Source organism: Gavia stellata, chromosome 3 (assembly GCF_030936135.1).
Source record: "Gavia stellata isolate bGavSte3 chromosome 3, bGavSte3.hap2, whole genome shotgun sequence".
Lineage (NCBI taxonomy): Eukaryota > Metazoa > Chordata > Aves > Gaviiformes > Gaviidae > Gavia > Gavia stellata.
In genome coordinates, this window is record NC_082596.1 from 52,227,350 (window position 1) to 52,248,657 (window position 21,308).

Consider the following 21,308-nt stretch of genomic DNA (forward strand, 5'->3'; position numbering starts at 1 on the left):
TTGGCTTTTTAGCAAAGGGAACAGGGCCGGATTGTTTTGTATTGGCACTTGCTACCTTCTCATCCCATGCCCTTCTTGCTGCACAAGCATGGTACAAGACATCACATGCTGAAATAATATTTAGGTTTGCAGCTGGGCTCATTACTGCTGTGATTGAGAAGGTATAACCAGCCATCAGCATTTCAAAATTTCAATCTTCAATAAAGATGCAATTTCCACAGGGCAATGACCACAAATGAATACCAAAGAAGAACGAACAAAGCTGCCAGTCTGTCAAGAATTTGCCTGATGTGTCACCCCAGTTTAATTAAGGGAAAAAAATTACTGTAAGATACAGGAGAGCAAGTCAACTCTCCTACAAAGGTGCCTCCTTTTCTTTGTGCATTAAAAATAATCTCCCTTTTTTTTAATTACTGATGCACAAGCAGCTTGTGGCAAATCATTCTCCAGAATTAAATAGATGGCTGAAAAATACGAGCCAAATTAGTCTTTTATGCACTGGATAAATTTGACTCTAGATGATTTGAGGGTCTTTCAAATCCACCTCAGTGTGCCAGATGAATATTTCCCACAAATTCTGTCCCCTGCAGGTGCTGCGCGAAGCCCAACTACAGGCAACTCTCAGCTCTCCAGCTAGTGGCCGCAGTGGCCACGCTTTACTCCTCTGCCCCAGGGGCACAGAGCTGCAGCCGACCAGCACTGCCCTTCCCAGCCTTGCACTGCACCTCTGAAGGCACCCAAGCAAGCCGTGCCCTGGAGCCTGCCAGACATCTCCTAGCCAAATCCAGTTTCTTCCACTTCTGCAGTTTCAGTGGAAGAGCAAAAAGCTTTCTCAGTCTTTGGAGAACTGCCTCAATCTGAAAAGACTTTTCTTCTATCAGAGGTCTAGTGTCTCAGCACGTTGAGGGATGCACGGCAGCTCCACGGACGTTGCTTACACCAGCTAAGAACCTGTATGGTATTATGGCCAAAATAATCTGACTGAATTATCTGACCAATGGCTAAATGTACAATAAAAAGGTATTATGTTTAAATACAAGTATTTCTCTATAGTTCTGGAAAACTAGATACAGTAGCACCATGTTTGCATGGCAGACTGAGAAAGCCAAGACTACTTACAAAATAAAAGTTGTGCTGTCTAGAGTACTTGTTTTGTCAAAGATGAGTGAAGTCAGAAGAAACAATAGAAACAGTGCATTTTTCAAGAACATTGATTTCAGGGGGGTAGTTTTCTCCAGTTTAATAAGCAAAGATACCACAACACATATAAATAAACCAGCGACTGAGAGCTGTAGTTTTAACTTGGTCATGTTCCACAAGGCAAATATATCTAAGTGCATTTACCTCTTCTCAGAGCAGCTATGTAAAAACATTAGCCTCCATCATGCTGTTGTCTGTTATCAGGTCTACATGCAGGTCTAGAAAAACTATGTAGTACATGTATAAATATACATACCCGACTTGGGTACAGTCTCGATATGGCAGCACTGAAAATATGCTACAGAAGGATCTTCTGCTGCTGATAAGGACTATTCTAAAATATAAAAGAAAATAAAAGAAATCAAAGACTAAAATTTAAAAATCCGACCACAGTAAGCAAAGCAAGACACGTTACTATTGAGGAATTCATAATCATAAAACTTCCACCACGGATGATTTCTCCCTCCTCTTTTTTATCTCACGGGCAGGGTATCGTGCTACTGAGTCTTTACAGAAGTGCTGAAGCCTGTGCCATACATTACACAGCGAATCAGTAGTGGAGTCCCATCCCCTCTACAGGCTTTCTAGCAAGACTATCTTGAATATGTTACTTGGAATCCAGAATAGATGTTTTTCTAGTGAAAGGAGTCCTAGTGAAAGGAGTCCACTCAGAGAGGCAAGGAGCCGTTCTGACAACTCATCACTACGGCTGAAACTAAACAGACAAATCCAACAGCAACCCAGGTGATACATACCACAACTCTGTGGCTGACTTGGAGTCTGCGTTTATCAGACAAGAATTTCCAGCTGCTCGTCATGACCCTTCTCTGCTAAATCAAAGGACTCCCTTGATTTTCAGCTTCCTGTTCCTGAAACAGCCTGATTCATGGATGAAGTCAAAGTTTGCTATTATCATAAGCTTTCAGATCCTTTCACTGTTTTCCAGGTTCCTCCTTCAGCCTTCCTCCAGTTTTTCCCCATTGCCCTTCTTGGTCTCTGGGCAGTATGACTGGCTTCAGCAGTTGCACAGATGGCAGATATAAACATTACATCTTTCAGTCTTACCTTCAAGATCAGTGCCTAGCCCTAATGACCCGCCAGCCTCTGTGCTCAGTAATCACATCAGCTCTCTTGATGATGATGTTGCACCGACACTCAGGCATGAGTGATCCCACTGCTCCTCACCCCTTCTCCTCCAGCGCCATGTCTATCTCAGTCACTAACTGTCAGGGCTGAATCCCTCCTGTAAGCATGGCTGGCTTGCATTCCTTATGGGCAGGTAGCTCAAGATTTGGCTACATGAAAGCATATATTATCTGCCTGCACAGAGCTTATCTCAGAATCCAGGCCACTCTTCAAGCAAACGTCTTGTATTTTTAACCAGTCTCCAAATCTCTGCATCACCTGCAACGTCACTGTGTGGCACTAAATAAAATACCTTAGAGCAACCTATCTGTTTTACAGCCACTCTATTACCTTTAGCCATCAAGCTCTGACGTATCATTAAGCAACGTCAAAACCACCTTGAGGTCAAGACCCACTTTCCATAAAACTGCGTGGACTGCCAATAGCTACATTATTGTAGTTTTGGGAGATGCAGATTGGCAAGAAACAAAGGGAAGCTTGATCAAGATGTAAGATATAAAATGCCAGTAACTGATCATTTGTAAATATACCCTCTTTCCTTATTACCTTTAGGACATGAACAATTGTACAATTGTACAACGTACACTAAAAACACCCTTCTTCCCTCTGAAGTTGGCCAACAGGCTGCATCCCCTCAAATTCCTCTAAAGACACGGTGATGGCAATTTGTTCCATTATCTAATCTGATTACTGTTAGAATTTACTGATGTTTTACCTTTCTAAAAATCTCCACTTGTGGTCCAAATGCTAGGACCTACTGCTAGGTTGGTTGTCAGGCCTATTGCACTTCCTTGCTCTGTTCCCCAACATTGGTTTTTCTGATGTTCTGTGCCACAGATCTGTATGTGAGGATTTCACCGAATTTTTCATCCTGTGTCCTACACTGGTCAAAGATGGACAACAAACCCTAGCAAGCTATTTTGTTCTTTACTGTCCAAAACCCACCTATAAATCTCGTACCAGTTACGCTCTTATTAAAACACTGTTTCCTTAAGGGACCAACTTAGTCATCATTCTTGGAAAAGGTTTAGAACCCCAAGAGAGCTGCTGCATGTAATGCTTGGAAAAATGCAGAATGATCAATTTTCCTTCTCCTGGATCATTCTGTTACAGCAATCCTATTTTCTTCCTTAAAAGCATGTTTAAAAGCGAAGTGGTACTTACCCTTTAATAAAGGAGGGTTTCTAATAATAAACATGCATACAGCATTAGGAAGTTCTCCTGCAGCAGATGAAGTATGATTTCATTGTTTGTCTGAATGCTGTAACACCCCTTACCTACGGTAAGTATCTCAGATCCTATAAGATAGTCTCATGGTGCAGCAGTAAGTCATAGAGCAGGAGGGAATAATTTTTCACATTTGAGAAAGGCAATCCACAAGCAAAAAAAACCTGGCATATGATTAATTTTATGCTTGCCACTGCTTACTGCTGAATGGTTGCTATTCACAACAGCTTGCTTGTTCACTGGAAGCCTTGTTTGCTGATGTATGAAACTTGGCACAGATTTCGAGGCTGACATCAGAAAGCATCTTTGAATTCGGAAAACCACGGCACCCACTAAGCATATTCCCCCCACTGCCTCTGGCTGCTTCTGGAAATATAGCTCTTCCACCAATGCCCTACACCTCCCTAGAAAAAAACCCCAATCTTAATACTTCAAGAAAAACAAACTGGTGCTTCCATGTCCACAAGCAGAGACAACAGTGGGAAGTTACCACAGAAAACTTGGGTGTGTGTATCAGAAGGAATCAGACCAGAAAGGAAATAAAAAGCACCAGCCCAGACTCTAGTTTTTTCATATTTCTTTCCCTTGGGACCCAAGTATTGCCTCGCTTTCTATAAACCGGGGACACTCTTTATGTAAAGATCTGCCAGGCAGAGCGTGAGAGAAGCCCACAGCCTCCACTGTCAGGATGCCACAAAACTTCAGCTGTAGAGCTGCTGGAGGGGGCTGGTGCAAAACAGCCTTAGGAACTGGACTGGAAGAGAAGCAGGGAAGGCAGTGGTCAGAAGCTCATCACGGAGGCCTAAACCAGCATTTTACTTAGAGGTCTGATGATATGCACAGAAAATGAAAATATTCTGAGGACCAGCAATGGTTTGCTGGAGCAGAAAGTCCAGGAACTTGTCACAAAGTATGCTTTGGAGAAGAAGGTGTGGTGGAAGCCCATTGCTGTTCAAGAAAATTGAATTATTGTTTATGAGAGAAAAGCATTTTCCTAGATTTCAACTCTTCAACAAAGGGCGTCTACGATCCTGTGCAGCTCTGAATGAGCTATCTCCAACATCAGAAGCAGCTTGACTCAGAGTGCGTTTACATGCCCTGATTGCCATTGTGCCACCTAGACATGTTTAAAATTACTTCATGAAAAGGTTTTCACTCTCTAATTCTCACATTTCACCCAGAAGTTGTACTAACTACTATGGTTCAGAGCAATTACTATTTTGCAAGAGAGCTCTGACAATGTGCAACTGTCTGAGACTGTAAAAGCTAATCTTCCAATTTCTTTAATGAGGTGTATGCTATGAAACTACAAAAACTTAATAAGCACAAGACTCTCAACAGAATCAGTAATTCGCTTGACTTGAAGAATAACGTCTGTTTTCTTTAGCCTCTGTCTAGGTTTGATTATGTTGCACCAGAAGGCACATCATATGTACCATATACATGCGGAATACCGTAGCCTCTTTTCTCATACCTGACAGATGACATTTGACTACCAGGGCTTTGCTGCCCTGCATGCAAAGGTGAACACACAAACCATGGATGCTGTCTGGGTAGCAGACATCATTTTGGAGTCTTCGAAGTTCAAGTTGGGTTTGTTGGAAGGTCGCCGAGCGTAATTATGAACTGTGAGGACGCTGCGAATAGTCAGCCTCTTAGAGTGCATTTCCACAATTAAAAGGGCAGCAAAAGAGACCTTTCATAGTCTACAGGTGGTGTTTGGCCTTGGCTTAGATCTGTATACTAGCAAAAAAATTGAGAAAGCAATGGCATGGGGGTGGGAGAGGAGCATTGTTTTATCACTTTTATATCTGCTATATAGGATGACTCTAGAAGTGTTCTTGTCCCATTCTCAACTTGAATTGTTTGTCCAGCTGGCTCAGGTTGCCGGTTTGGCGGCCTGTTTCTCCTAGATAGGAAATCTTCTGCTTCACAGTTTATGGAAGATACCACTAATAAACTTGATGAGTAAAGTGGGTGAAACCATACACTGGTGGCTACCTGTGCTAATTAGTAAGTCAGGGCTGGCTTGTCTTTGTCTTTTAATGGGAAAATTTATTTTGTACTATTTTACAAGACTGCTTTGATAATACAGCCTAGGAAACCTAATTTTCCAGCTCCTTTAATAAGCCATGTCCTACAAATCCAAAGAAATCTGTTTCACCAGTGCACAGAAGCATCAACAGGAAGCTGGATAGGATAACAGGATAGGACTGGCTGATAAGCTGCAGTCTGTGTATAGGTGTTTTTTCTCTGTCCTAAATAGCTGAACTCTTATTTTAACCACAGCCAGTCCTGCCTTACCGCTGGACTGCCGAAGGCTGGACTCAGAGCATCGAAGGCTGGACTCAGAGCATCGTCGCTCAGCGTGTGTCATCCCCGGGGCTCAGAGGGGAAGAGCTCTCAGTGCTGCAGGACAAGGACACCTCACTTTACAGGTTGAGAGCTGCAAATAAGGCAGTTAACAGAGAAATGAGCCCCGAGCTATCATCCACACTGCAGTTTTCCTTGCTGTGACAGTCACATTCACACGCAAGTGAAACAATTACTGAAAGCGCTAGTTATTTTAAAGCCCAGCTATCAAATTCACCACTCAAAAATACATTCTGTGTAAATGTTCTCAAAGCTGGGTTCCTCAAGTTAAGTGAAAGGCTGTCATGCCGCAACAGAAGGGTCAAGGGTTTCGGGGAGAGCTCGGAGAGCCTGACTCAGCACCTGCTTCCTGCACAACCATGCATGAGCCGCCTGGGACAAGGTCCCGGGCACGGGAAGGAGCTCCAGGAGGGTTTTCTATTCATTGCAATACCTGTGCTCCTCCATGTCGCAGGGAATCAAGGAGGACACCAGCTTTAAAGGTCTTAAGGTACCCAGAAACTCTGTTGATTTTAGGATGAACACGTAAAGCAGATCCCTTTCATCCAGAATGCCTATTAACTTCAGTGACTGCAACAGCATCCAGACCCCTGGAAAAACAGGGTATGTGCTCAGATTACTTACTGCTAGACTTAGCTGGCCTTAGGGGTGACACAAAGTGTTGACTTTGCATTTTATTTTTAGCTAATATTGCTGTGACTCTTCGTCCACAGGATGAAAAGCATTTCCAAAACTGTGTATCTTATTCTTACTGTATCTGTCTTCTAGATAAAGGGATCTTTATTATTATTATGGAAATATTCTGGAAAACTGTGTCTGCTGATAAAGATAAGAAGCCAGTTGAATAACAGAAGCTTACTCACTGTTTTCTTAGCAAGAAAAATATTCAGTTATATTATCAGCTGTAATGGCTGATATATAAACTAAGATAAAATGCTAGGATGTATCCTACAAATACTTTTTTGCAACAGATGGAGAACAGAGTTCACAAATCAAATATTTATTCTTTTTTTTGCAGGTAATATCTCTATCAAGTTTATGGATGTATTTTATATACGCATCTCAGAAATTACTCATTCTTTGTGGAATTTGCATATCTTATGAATAAGTATTTTTTGCTATAAGAAATCCCCAGAGCATACATATATTTATGCACAAAACAGACTAAAATTACAGGGCTGCTTTTCAGAGTTTGATTCCACATGTATTTTTGTGAAGACAATAATAGGCTGCTAGCCAGACAATAGTTAAGTCAACAGTTCTGCATGAGTCTGTTTGCTACAAAAGCTGTTTCTAAAAAGCTGTCATCTCTCAGAGCCACCTTCTGCAATATTTATGTTGATTACTACATTTCACTTTATTTAATTGTACATGTGAGAATAAATGCAAGGAAAATTTTGCTTGAGCCAAGTAACACCTACCAGAATTCAATTCATAAAACCTGCGGTTCAATGTAATATCAGGATTTCTATTGACCTGGTTCCAGGCTTGATGGAAACCACAGGTTATGTGCACAAATCAGTCCACGGGAACATACGTGGTTCTCGCCCATGGCAGTTGTATGAGAACAGGTATGTGCAAGGGTCAGCTCTCAGTGGGATGGTTTAGTCTACGTGAAACCCGTTCAGGTAGCCTATTTCAAACCTATTCAGGTTTGGAAGGACAAGAACAAAATCATGAAGCACATGAGGAAATTGTCTTGGGGAAAAAAGAGAGGGCAGGTATCATCTTTATAAGTAGGGGGGAGCTAGCTTCACTTCTGAGCTGGACAATACTGCAATAAAGAATCCGTTTTGCTGATGGGAACACCATGACAGGCACCATGCCTTTGCAGTAAGGGAAGTCCCAGATGACTGCTGCTGTACAGGTCCCACCGGTGCCTACGGCTGCAATCTGGGCAGTGCACGCCCCAGCTCAAAGTGTGCCACAACCACAGCTGCACCCCTCACACATCCCCTGGGAGACCCTCTGTCTGCGTCTGCCCTGAAAACAAGGATCCCACTCCTCACCTTGCCACAACTACCACCAGCTGCGCGTTTACCAACCGGCACTTTGCATCCGGGAGGACACAGTGGTGTGACTGGGATCTGTCATGGTTATAATTTATCTTGTAAGACTTAGGATAATCTTAATACCTTTCCCTGAAGCTGTTTGCTTGAGTCACTTGTCCAGTAAGCCTCCTGCTACAGGCAGCCCTGACAACCCAGCTAGCTTGATGCCTACCCTTACACCCACTAAAAGATGTTGAAATGTCATTCAGCCATTGCTTAAACTTGTTCCCAGCATGTTTGGCCATGCGCCCCTCTCACGCTTAGTACCTGGCGCTACCCTCGAGGAAATGCAACCAGATTATGCCTAGTCTATTCCAACTGATTTTCATTTTACGCAAGTTATTTGTATTACGGAGATGCACGTCTTAAAAATCCATGGGCTAGCACTTCCATTGACTTGTACTTCACCCGAGGAAGGAGTGTGCATTGCAGCCTGCACTTTCACAGACCGTTTTAAAGGTATGTGGTAAGTGGCCATGGCATGCTGCACTCTTGCATGGGGATGCTGACCCTGCCCTTTGCCCTGCGCCCTATGGATTGCCTTTGCAGAAGCAGCCTTTGGATGCACAGTACCTGCCGTTTCTGGTATCGTGTTGCCGCATGTTCTTGATAAAATGAACCTTCTTAAAGTTCTTTGGTCTGGGTGATCCTGAGAGTGTCCGACATCTGAAAAATAAATCAATTGGGGGCGGGGGAGAAAGAAAAAAACAAAAGTACTCAGTTCCCTGCTGTACGGCCAAGAAGTCTACACAAAGGCAGGAAGGAAAGACGAGACAAATGATTCAAGTCACCCTGTGTTAGGAATCAGCAAGAACAATAAAGACAGTAAGTCTGGAAATGCGACAGCTCAAATAAAAAAAATATTTAAAATAATAATAAGAGAAGGCACCACCACCCCTCCCTTCACGCAAAAAACCACATCATAAAAAAAAAATCTCAGCAAAATAAAACTTCCTGTAATCTGCCATGACAGATTAGCCCACGCTTTCAGAGGAAAAGAAAAAAAAAAAAAACTAAAACAAAACCTGGTAAATACGTGATTTCCCCCCTTACACCAACACCCACACTTTTGCATCCTCCTCAGCTATTGATAAAGAAGCTATTGAGGAAAAGTTCTTCCTTGTTTAAATTTTAGAAAGATTTAAAATCTCTCATTTGCAAGTATAATTCCTGTTAGCTTTTAACTCTAAATATTACTTTTTACATTCCTGACAGCATACAAAACAACTGAAAATAAAATAAATTACCTCAGGAAAAAAAAAATATCTTTCTTCAAAACATTAATCCTTAAATCTATTTTACATCTGAATGCATTTTTAAAATTGCAGTTAGAGAAAGAAATTGCCAGAGGGAAGAGAGAAGAGACAAACAGAAATATCCAACCCCCCTGCTTCCAGCCTTGCTCTTTTTAATCAGCTGAAACCACAATGCATGTGAAAGCTTTCTCTGTTTCATCTCAGTGCTGTTTTGTTGCAAGGCACGTCATGGCGCGCAGGCACCGAAGATAACTCCTGTGCTCGCTGCACGGCCAGGACCGCTGGACTGCATGCAGCTGCTGCATCCTCCGTGGGAGCTAAGGGACAAGCATCCTCCGCCATCGCACGGGACCAGCACAGCCCCTCTGTGTTGAACCTCCCTAACCTATTTTTCGCATCCTCTCCTATGCATAGGCAGAGTTCAGCAGCTTCCCAACCCCAAGAGGTCCTTTTGTTAGACTGAAACCACAGACCACCAGTCGCAAGCCACCAGGGACTGCCAGTCCCTGTTGCTGTACCCAAATGCCATCATGCTGCAAGGGCACACCCCGAGGGGGGGGACCCCATCACTTTGCTATTTCTGCCTTCCTCCTGTTAGTAAAATCCTTGAGATTCCCTCACCTGCTGGTTGCAATTAGCCTTGTTAGCTTCTTCATGGGAAAATACCACCAAGAGAGCGGTTCTACCACCAATTCTGCAAATTAGCAAGTAAAAATACTGCCTCACAAGCCATACTTTGTTTATATCTTTTGCCAATTATATGTGTTTGAATCATTTATGAGAATGCTTCATAACACGCTGTTAAGCATTCAACAGTAAGCTTGGTAAAAATAATCAAGCCTTGGTAATAGGCCAGTTGGTACAGCCTCTGCTATTAAGTCTTTGCTTCCAGGTGGGGAGAGACAGCCAATCTGTATGTGGATAAACAAGGCTATAGGCTAAATATCAATATAAACCAGCTGAATTACAGGTCCCAAGATAAAGCAGCATTCAAAATTAAGCTGCTGTCTCGCTGAACAGCTGACCTGGAAGCATACCATATACTGGTCAGATTACTGATCAGTCCGTTTCTGAACTGTTAAGCAGTTGCTCCATTTTCCATCACCCCAGAGAACTGCCTAGTGACTAATTACTGCAGTCCCCAGAGAAGCTGTGGCCTCTTGGATGCAGAAGTAAAACCACTCTGAAACTGCTGATATAACAAGGATGGGGGCAGATTTATTAGTGAGGTAGCAGTCACAAACCTACCAACCAACACAGAAAGACAGTAATGCTGGTTACCAAAATAAGATTGCATGTGCTGCGAGAACAAACAATAAAAATCCATAAAAAATAAGAATACTAAAAATACTAGTCTTCAAAAGCTTACATCATTAAACCAGCTGTACTTACTTTTTGAAGGTACTAGGTTAGAGGCTAGTCATTCCTGTTAGTGACAGCTACGCTTCTCTATTAATCAAATCCGACTTTTTATTTCCTGACATTTTATTTAAATACTGACTTTTTATTTAATAACCTAAAGCCAGGAAACATGCAATTCATGTCACCTACCACCATGCAGCGTGCGTGAGGTTTCACTTTACGCACTATGAAGGACATCTTAACGTGAACACCCAGCTACTTTCCAACATGCGCAGGGACAGCAAGTCCGTCCGTGCACGTGCCTTACAGACAAGTAACCAGAGAGACAGTAAATAAAATGACCTCCGCAGTGGGGCATTTTCCTCGATATCCTCCAGAGTCTCCAGAGAAGATCGCTGAGAGATCAGCCGACGTCTGCAGAGAAAACAGAACACAAAAGATCACCTTGGGTTAGAGGGCATGAGAAAGTCCTCAGAGCTGTTATTTAGTAAAGCTCACAAACTGCCGTTCACTAGCCAAACCGTACCTTTGGATATTAATCAATTTTCTTCTGTTCTGCTTACCTTACTAAATCAATTTAATCCCAACCAGAAGCAAACTTACTCCATACAAGCTTCTATAGCAAAACAGAAGTTGAAACTTCCCAACAGCTCCTCCTGCTTTCAGGTTTTCCTTCCTCCAAGGGTTTAACACCCACCTAACACCAGTCCCACATTTGCTGTGGTATAGCTTGCAATGCTACAAGCGCAGTTCTTTGATAAAATAATGCAGACATAGATCTACAGAGACTGCCTGTCGTTCACACTGCCACAGGGGACACTTCTCTTTGCCCCTTGGCCTTTTTACCAAATAAATGCCACTTGTTTCTCAGTGATGTCTATCTCATCACTCCTGTGAGAAGTGACTGAAGGCAGATGAAAGATGACGGAGCTGGCAGCCCTGGGCACAAAGCAGCAGTTTAAAAGGGAGCTCTGACCATCCCTCTGAGGAGCACAGATGAGTTTAGTCCTGTTTTAAACCAGTTTTCTACAGCTGAGTCGGATCCTTCCTCCACCTTCAGTGAAACGAAGTTAAGGAAATCTTAGCATTTCAAGACTGCTCTAGCAGGCAGGGAAGAAGACCCAGTACAGACTTGGTTTTAGCAGCAATTGCTGCTGCCCAACCTCCAAACACCCCAATGGCAGCACAAAAGGAGGAGCTGCACCCAGCCCTCCAAAAAACACCGTAAATACAAAAAATAAATATGTAAGATACAGCCCACCCGCAGGCACATAATGAAAAATTAAGCAGACAATAATCCAAAAAAACTGACCCCGTTGGTGGGTGTTAAGCAGCTGCGACAGCCAGCGCAGCAAAGGCGCTGTGCCACAGCACCCGGCTAGCACAAGGACTGGCAGCACCCGTCGCTCCTAGGGGCCATTGCTGAGGTGCACTGTACCTTGCCAGTGATTTTACGAGTATGAACTTAAATGATTTAAGTCCTCAAGGACTACCACTATTTTTTTCCCCAATCACCTTAATATCCTTCCCCTCCAGGTTGCCTTACTCCCTTGATCTGCAAATAAAGAGTTTCCAGAATCTCAGTGTGTTATGAGCACCCCCATGCTTGCAAGGGTGCTCATGAATTTATTCCTGGGCTGTATTTTCACAATAAATTGTTTTCTCTGATGCCAGTGTAAGCAGTTTCTAATCCTTCTTGCAATTTGCCAGGCCCTCCAGTTGTGCTGCTACAACTGTTCCTGCAGCCATGCTGCAAATCCGATTACAGAAATGTTTTCCAGTTCAAAATAACTCTGGGGTTCAGTGTTTCAGTTTACTACTAGTTCAAACACCAGATTTCTATCACTAAAGCCCAGACAACATATTTCAGAACAGTTTGAATGCATATGCAGCTTTTTGTGTACTTAGAAAATCATTAAAAACCCCTCAAACAATTTATAGCAACTAAGTGTGAAGCGTAATCCTCTTAGGAAAATATGCAAACCTAAATTCCCTCAGGCTTTGTCTAAACTAGAATTTTAGAAGATCTGGTGCAAGACAGCATGTGCCTTCAAAATGCTAAGAAGAAATGAAGTCTGCATTTCAGGGTGTGCTGAACTTGCTGATGTAGACAAGGAAGAAGAGACCAAACATCTGCCTCCTGTGCCCATGGGTGCTCCCTTGGCTCCATCCACAGTCAGAGGACACAGAGATGCTCTTACAGTGAGAAATTCAGATCAGAAGAACTCCCCCTCCATTTTCAGTTACATAGGTCCATGAATAGAAGTTGGAAGTTTCAACTACCAGCACCACTGATGTAGCAGATGATAGCTGTTGCTTTTTAACACCTCTTTATACTTCATTAGCTTTATAACACACTTAAATTATGGTACCCTCCCATCTTACAACACAAAAAGCATACTTTGCCTGTTGTTAGTCAAAGAGAGATAAACAACAGTACAACCTTGCCCCCTTCTTCGTATTGAATTTATCAAACTAGTCACACGGTATTTCCCCTAGATGCCTGTTAGATGCCGTAAGGCGCTTGTACAACACCAGATGCATATTCCAGCTGCCACTGCAACCCTCCTCCAAGCCTCTCCTCACCCAAAGTTATGCACCATCCTCAAATTCACTGCCAATGGCTTGGCGGAGACAGGTTTAAAGATCCTACATTTGCATCTGTTATTAGGGCAGATGCATTGGTTGGTGGAAATACAACTGCATTTCACCAGCTCCAGGGCAGCTTTCAACGCTGGTCATCCAGTTGCCTGCTGACTGTTCAGATTCCTCGGGCTTACCTTGCTGGTCGCGACTTCTTAAACCCAGCACCAGGGATGCTGCCTCCTGGTTTTCGCTTGCTAACCTTGAATCCAACACAGGCTGGACGGGAACTGCTGCCACCCTTCTTGGCACAAAGGAACTCACACTGATTTTCAGGGGTAGTGATTTTGCTGTATTTTGGGGGCCTAACATAGCAAGTGAGTCTGCACAAAGAAGGAGGGGAAGCTCTTTGCTCATCCAAACCTGGGAAAGGAGCACCGATACCTGAGCTCCCTCTTGACTAGTGTTAACATAAGCACAACTCTGGATAAATTCATCCAGGATGAAAGTAAGGAAGGAAGCAGATAAACCCTTCAAAATCACCAGCAATGAAGAAGCATGGGTCACACAGAAGCCTACAGTGATAGAAACGGGGGCTGCCCTAGCCCAATCCCCAACCTGTGCTGGCATGAGCAGTAGCGAGAGCAGGGGTATCCAGTCCAGCACCCAACCCAGCTGAAAACTGCCACATCTTTTCCCGAAATCATTAGTTTTCAGCGTTTCAGCTCCCTGCACAATCACGGGAGCACTGGTGAGGCAGATTTGCAGCAACTCTGCTGAAATCAGTTCATACTGCCCAAGAATTGCACTCTCTTTTCACTGAAGAAGCTCAGCCGCAATGAAGTATGTGCAATTTTCCACTTTATCTTAAATCTTTATTTCGAGGCCTAATTAAGATGACCTAAATACCAATACTTTATAAGATTTCCACAGCTGGATATTACACCAGAAATGCCAACTAATGAGCCTACCTGCTGTGAACCAAGTCACATCCTTTGCCACACATATACGAAAAAATCAATTTTGGAAAAGCAAAGCTTTTGAAAGGGTGTTCCAGGGAATACAAACAAAATCAGTTTTTCATTGTCTTCATTAAAAATTAATCATCTCAACTGGTATATAATATTTAAATTAATTTATCACCTTTCTTTCTTCAGGCAAGCAGTCAGGGCTTGTCTATACAACTTCTAAAAGGGTTATTTTTCAAAAATGTATTACCGTGCTATAGCAGCTGGTATACGTAGACACTTGCACTGAAATAACCCAAACTGGTTTATATCACACATCACCATCATTCTGATGTAAAGCTGTGTTGATACCTATTTTACAATAAAAAATATCCTTTTTCAATAATAATTAGGGGAAAATCCTTCTATTTTTAAGGAGGAGTATCTATACGCAGACCAAAATGAAACAGCACTATGTGACTCATACAACACTCAAGCTTTGGGATAAGTCTTTAGGCAGATAGATTTTCAATATAAAATGCTTTAAAACTTGTGCAGAGTAAATGTCAGCCAGCTAACACGCAATAAAATAAAATTGCCCTTAATAAGAAAATTAAAGATGTTTCAGTAAAGATGTTAATTTCTGCTATTTCACAGAAAGCCTTAAAAAAATTCCTTCTAGTTTAACTACCACATCCTAGGTATACCAAACGCACCCCTCTCTTCCCGCAGCCTCATGAACACAGAAGAAAGCATTTTAGCTCTGGGAAGACGATGACTTCATAGTTCTAACAATCAGCCCCTGTAGGCCATTGTCGGTCACAGTCTCATGCAACTTACGGATTTTTTTTTTTTATTTTAAAATCATGTAATACCACTTTCCCTTAAACACCTATCAAAAATATTTTTCTCTGTTTCCTCCCTGTTCCCTGTGCAATTGTTACATGAGCCCAGAAATAAACAATACCCTACAATCAAATTCCAAGCCCAGTCCAAAGAAAGAAACTAAAGAGATCTCTGATGCCCTGGCATTTTAAATGGCTGTTTTCTAAGATATTCATGACCCTGTTTGCATACTGGATTTATCTTTGACCGGCTGTCTGAATGTCTGTGGAAGTTTCTTAAAACCTAAAATGTTGTCTCTGTTTCCCCTCTCCAAAGTCAGATTAATATGAGGCTCAGTTGCAAAAAATGAGATAAAATACAAGGACAAAAAAAAAAAAAAATACAAGGACAAATAAAACAAAGCAGGTCTGTAACCAAAACAGCAAATAGCCAAAGTGAGTAGACTGCAAAAAGATTCCCTGTAACCAACCCATCAATTGGTGGAAAATTATCTTCACTGTCAATTGTTGCAAAATATTCAGCTCAATTATGTTAAACATACAAAATCTTAAGCCCCATAGACAGGAGGTAATAAAAAAATGGACCTGCAATCAGAGCACTGGATAAATTCATCCAGGAAGGAAGGAAGGAAGCCGATGATAATCCAAGAGATAAGGAAAAATAAATCCATGTGTAATGACTTTCTAGCACAGCTACAAAATCAGGAAGAAAAAGCTGCATTTTAAATACGCCTAATTTTTTTGAAAGTTGTGGGTGTAGATCCCCCCTGCTTCTGTTAAGATTACAAACCTACAAAGGCTGAAGCCAGTAGTGTGAGTGCTGCTGTCTCCCAGAACAAAAGCATCCCTCAGGACAAGATTCCCCACTTTGTCTGAGACAACTGAATCCCTTCAGAGATGCAGTGATGATGGGACACACGAGTGCTAATCATCTGAACATCTGCCAACTGTGGTAACACTGATGGGAGAACTTGGGAGGGCAAAGACATCTCAGCAGCTGAAGACTGCTGGTAGTTCACATGCCCACTGGGTCTTCTCCTCCCTTCAGGTGTCCGGGGAATATCAACATGCATGAAGAAGAGCCACAGGGCAGAAACATCAGGGCTATTACCTTCTGGTCACAACCACATTTCTAATATTGTGGCTTGGGAGCATCAGAAAAGCACAAGACTGCCTGGCACTTGGAAAATGTTGAATTCCCTATTTTCACGATGCCTTCGTCACAAAAGATGTATCCCACGCGCAGGAAGACCACCTCAGATATGTACACAAGGGGAGTGGAAAGGAAGTCATTATAAAACTTGCAGTGATGGGGAATGAGATCAAGATACCTGTACGGATACCCCAGGGCCTGCCTAGGGGTGTAAGTGGAGGGTTTCCCTCTGCCACCCATCCACCCTTCTGAAAGGTGCCAGCTCTGGACTCAAAGAGGAGCTCTTGCCCAAAAGCCAACCTACTGTTGCCCAAAAGCCAACCTAGTCCTTTGCAAACACTCACTAGGGAGTTACCAAAACATGCTCTGGACATGCAGCTCCCATAGGTCAAACCAGGCAGAGCATCACCTTGATGCTACCTCTACAGGAACAGCAACCCTAGGGCTGTTTTTTCATTGTGCTTCATATTGTTTCCTCCAGCACCAAAATGGCTTGAACAGTAAAAGGAAAACAAGAAGAGTATTCAATGAGATTGTAGATCAGGCTTCTAGGTGCTAGAACAGAAAAAAAAAATAACATAAAAAGCAAATACATATACTATACATTACAAGTAAATATATATATATAAACACAGTTCTGGTCTATAGCCCACAGCAAACCCTGGCTGTTCAGTATTCTAGTTCCTTCAGCACGTGCTGGCTACAAATGTATCTTCCAAGCAACTCTGAGTTTTGAGTAAGGCACATTTATCATTCTCCTCCCTACCTCCGTTGGAGTTAGGATTTGGGTATGAACAGAAACGCATCTGCCAGCTCTCTCCGGGGCCAGGGGAGCAGGTAGTCAGCAGAGAGCTGCCAGACACAGGCAATGCCCTGTCCCCAGCAGCCCCAGATCCTTCGTCACCCTGGGGAAACCTAAACGCCACTTCTCTCTGACTCCTCCTCAGCCTACCAGCTGAACGCCTCTGCCCAAACCCTCAGGCTACGCTGCCGTCAATTAATACACTTCTCTGAAATATTATACAAGGTATCAGCTGTGAACGAATCCCCATTCACTTCCTGACCCCTGACTCCATGACCCAGCATGAACCCAGATGAAAGACCCGCTAATGAGCCACCTCTCGCCCTCCCTCTGAAGTTTTTACTGGGATTCCTATGTCCCAGCTCATTTTCTTCCTATCTTTTGCCAATATCACAGGAAGACAAACACAGGAAAAACAAACCCTGAGACTATTAAAAATTATTAAGGGAAACAGAGTTTCCAGGAGCTACCCAAATCGATATAAAGCAGTATTTAATTGTGTGCTATCATAATTACACAGCAGAGCCATTCTCTGCAAAGAACATCCAAGCTGCGCAGCGTATTGGCAAGGCCGCCCACAACGGGAGTTAAAAGCATCTGGGCATGCTGAAAATGGGTTATTTTGTTAATTCAGCAGCCCAACCCAAACACACAGAGAATATACCAAGAGACCTCCATTTAGCCGTCACCTATGTGCAGGCAGGATGCAAACACAGTTTAAGACCACAGCCTTCTGCAGTGGGCTGTGAAGGGAAGTCTCCCATGCAGAAATCCTGAGCTAGCAGGACCGCCAACAACCTGCTCCTCTTGGGATACGTACTGCAAGGAGGGAGACCTTCAAACCTTAGGCTAGCGATAATTACCAGAATAATGCCATGCAAAATGCCTCCTCGGTCTCCATCAACCTTTCGGGGGTAAGCAGGAAGACGTGCAGAAAACAAGTGGATGAGGGGAGAGCTATGGCATGAACATGCCTCCATGCCAGACTCCTCCCAAACCAGATGTCCCCCCTACACTGAGTATCCTACCTACTCCTTCTCCAAGCCTCATCCTCCCACAATACCCAAGGCAGAAGCTTGGATATAACACAGCACTCAAACTGCTACCTGCTGACCTGTCTGCACACAACATCTCAGTGTAAAAAATACCTACACTGCCATCCCAAAGGTAGGATTTTTTTTGTGTATAAATCCCACTCATGTCAAATACAGAGTACAAAAAGAAAGAGGTAAGAAAGAATGAAGGAAATCAACATGACAATACTGAAGTATCCTGCTGACCTTTCATAGTGATGCAGTGCAACATAATGCTCTGTTCACAAATTATTATGTAGCTTTACACATGTGATCCTTCAAATGGCCCACAAAATTCCAGCACGGCTCTGTCCCAGTGTCCCAGAGGGATCATCTGGGTCTGGTTATATCAAATATAAAATCACGAGTACCAGCACTGCAAAGAGACAGGGGACTTACACTAGAATTGCTGAGAAGAAAACTGTTCACTGACAAAGCATTTGTATAGTGTGAATGTATATATGCATGTGTGCAGAAAAACAGAAGGTATGGTAAAACTGGGTTTTGGGGTTTTTTTAGCATCTTGCACAATACAACTTGATATATTAATCATTAGTCTTCCTAGAAGACATGATTCTGGGAGGAAATGCATTCAAAATTGGGCATTGATATGAAATCTCTAGTGAAGGAAAAAAACAGGGTTGAGTCTAGGGAGAATGGAAGAGCCATCACCACATGTTGTTGATTCTGGGGACCCTTTCATTTTCACCTTCCCCAGCTGGATTCGCAATTCACCGAAGACAGATCTTGTTTGAAACCTAGCATCCTCTCTCTGCAGGCAGCTGCCTCTGCACCCAATCCTTTTACTGTTGGCTCTACCCAAGCTGTAATGAGGAGCTACAGCTGCAATTCAGTAAGACTCATTTAAAGAGAGCAGTGCTCTCACGGTTCCTGAAGCGCCTAAAATCTACATCCTCTATTATCCGTAACCAGTGATTTACAGATTCACTGTTTTCACTTTACTGACTCTGCAGCAACGTGATAGCTTTCAGAAGGCTTGTGCGGAGTGATTTATTCTCAATATGCCCGAACACTGCCACAGCTATATTTTTCAGAACAGCCATTACCTCATAACCTAACAAATATTACCATGGTAAGACATCAGTGGGCACCAGCTTAATTAAAGACACTCAAAACTAGCAAAGGAGCAAACAACAAGATTAATCATCTCTTCTTATGAAAACAAGGATGCTTGCCAAAGCAGATACAATAGCACTGTAAAGAACGTACAAATTCTCCATCTTTATGTCCTTTTTCTACAGTACAACCCACTCCATAATAGCCTTTGTCTGATCAACATTAATCTAACAGATTCTTCATGTGTCATTTCTGCCTGACAAACTCTGCGTTGTAAACGATGAATATTTAGGTCTGTCCACAAGCAACGTTGCTCCTTAAAAGTAACAGCCTAAGGATACCTATTCCAAAGAAAAGAAATAAAGAATCAACACTTAAACTGAGGAAACTACTTGAGTAAGCCACACTGCAAGACCATTTTTTAAAGTATCAAATCCCATAATGTCGCATTTCAGAGCAGCCAAAGTTCTGGAATTAACTAAGAAACTCACTTGCAAGTCAAGGCTATAGGCAGTAGCTACCGTAACACATGGAACTACATATATGCACCACTAAGTCATCTGAAAAAAAGACTTTAATTCTAGCCTGCATACATAACTATGCAATTAAAACGGCTGCCTTTTCCTGTTTGCTTTCCTTTATTTAATTTGTGGTATTTCTTGGGTTACCTACAGCCCAACCTCATATTCCTGTCTTGCCTCCAGATGCACATGTGCTATCTGGGAAAACATACTCTGCAATCCCGCATCTTAACATTAGACTTAGATGAGATCTGAACAGGCACTTAATAAATCTCACTGCTAAAAAAATGTTTCCTAAACACTGTGAATTGCCTGGATAAAGTTCTTTTGATGGAAAAAGGAAGTCCCCTATGTGAGCAGGACATAAAGACCAAACCGAACAAGCGAAAGCTAGCATGAAGCATTTCATGCATGAGATACTAATACTGGCACAGGTGGTGGCAATCAGAGTGTTTACTGGTGCATACTTTGGATTTAGTTCTGGGCACACTTGCTACAAATTCCTTCAGGATCAGGCGCTTTTCCCACCATCCTATTACATACACAAGAGTCAATGCCCTCCTTTCCCTGGCCATGCATTGCTAAAGCCCAAGCCAATTCGTATGGTTCAGAGAAGTCAAATATTGGACAGCTTAGATACCCAACACTGGGTATACTTTTGGGTATCTGTGATATCTGTGATAAGGCAAGACAGTCCAGTGCCATAATTTTAAATATTATGACATCCACAGGGATTAATGCCTTCTTGCATGTTAGTTCACGCACAGTCAATTTTAATGCCAAAGACATTTGAGTACAAAAAGATGTATTTACTTAAAATATAGCATCTGCTTATGTTTTACTTAAAAACATATCTGCAATAATGAAGACACGTTTCAAAAACAGTACAACAAGATCCATTATTAGGGTAAAGGAAGATCCTTACTGTCCAGCAGAACTGCTTCAACATGCCTGTGAGCTTGTGGGCCTGGGGCTCACAAGATAGAGCTCGGTTCTTCCCTGCTCTTCTTGCTAGGGACAGATCCTGGAGCCAACCAGAATAATCGCACTGGGAAAAGCAAACTACCTCCTCTTTCCCCCCGCCCTTGCCACTGTGACCGGGCACTGGGTTGATAGGTGGTAGCAGAGTATTAGATCATTTTCTCCTCTCTCTGTTGAGGTCCCTTGCTCAGCATGGCATACCGTAATTGGCACATTCCCAGCCTGAGGTTGCTCTCTCCTGGTACAGATCTCTATCAAAAATTCACATGTTTTCAGAAACCAGTTTACTCCATTCAGAACATTTAGTTCGTATGATCCGCAGGGTGAAAGGTCAGCTACGAACCGAACACAATGGTACAGCTTATCACAGGTACACATACAAAGACTAATCATGGTTTAGCGGGTGACATGTAAGAGATCGGATCTCTGCAAGGAACCCTCACTTCTCCCTACTCCCACTAAGCAAGTATTATGGGAATCCTCACAATACTGGTAACATTTGGTTGTGTAGCTGTATCATTTCCTCACTGTTAAGGCAAGGTGGTACAGTAGTGCCCAATATTTAGAGAAGCTTGCCAGAAGCATCCCCTCCTGTTTTCACAACAGAGAGTACCCAGCAGTCACCCTAATGAATTTTTCATTGACTTGGCAAATGCAGTCTACATCTGCAGGCTGGGGAACTGCCTTTCCCAGGATCAATACTTCCCCGAG

General features: G+C 42.8%; 1 protein-coding gene across 1 annotated transcript in view; it reads right to left on the reverse strand.

The window, feature by feature from the left end:
* Positions 1 to 21,308, reverse strand: part of CABLES1 (Cdk5 and Abl enzyme substrate 1) — a 74,910-nt gene that overhangs the window by 24,454 nt on the left and 29,148 nt on the right. Inside the window, exons 2-4 of the mRNA XM_059815282.1 lie at positions 10,958 to 11,029; positions 8,571 to 8,663; positions 1,457 to 1,534 (exon numbers count right to left, since the gene is read on the reverse strand). Of these exons, the coding sequence (XP_059671265.1) occupies positions 1,457 to 1,534; positions 8,571 to 8,663; positions 10,958 to 11,029 (243 nt within the window). The remainder of the gene's footprint in view (positions 1 to 1,456; positions 1,535 to 8,570; positions 8,664 to 10,957; positions 11,030 to 21,308) is intronic.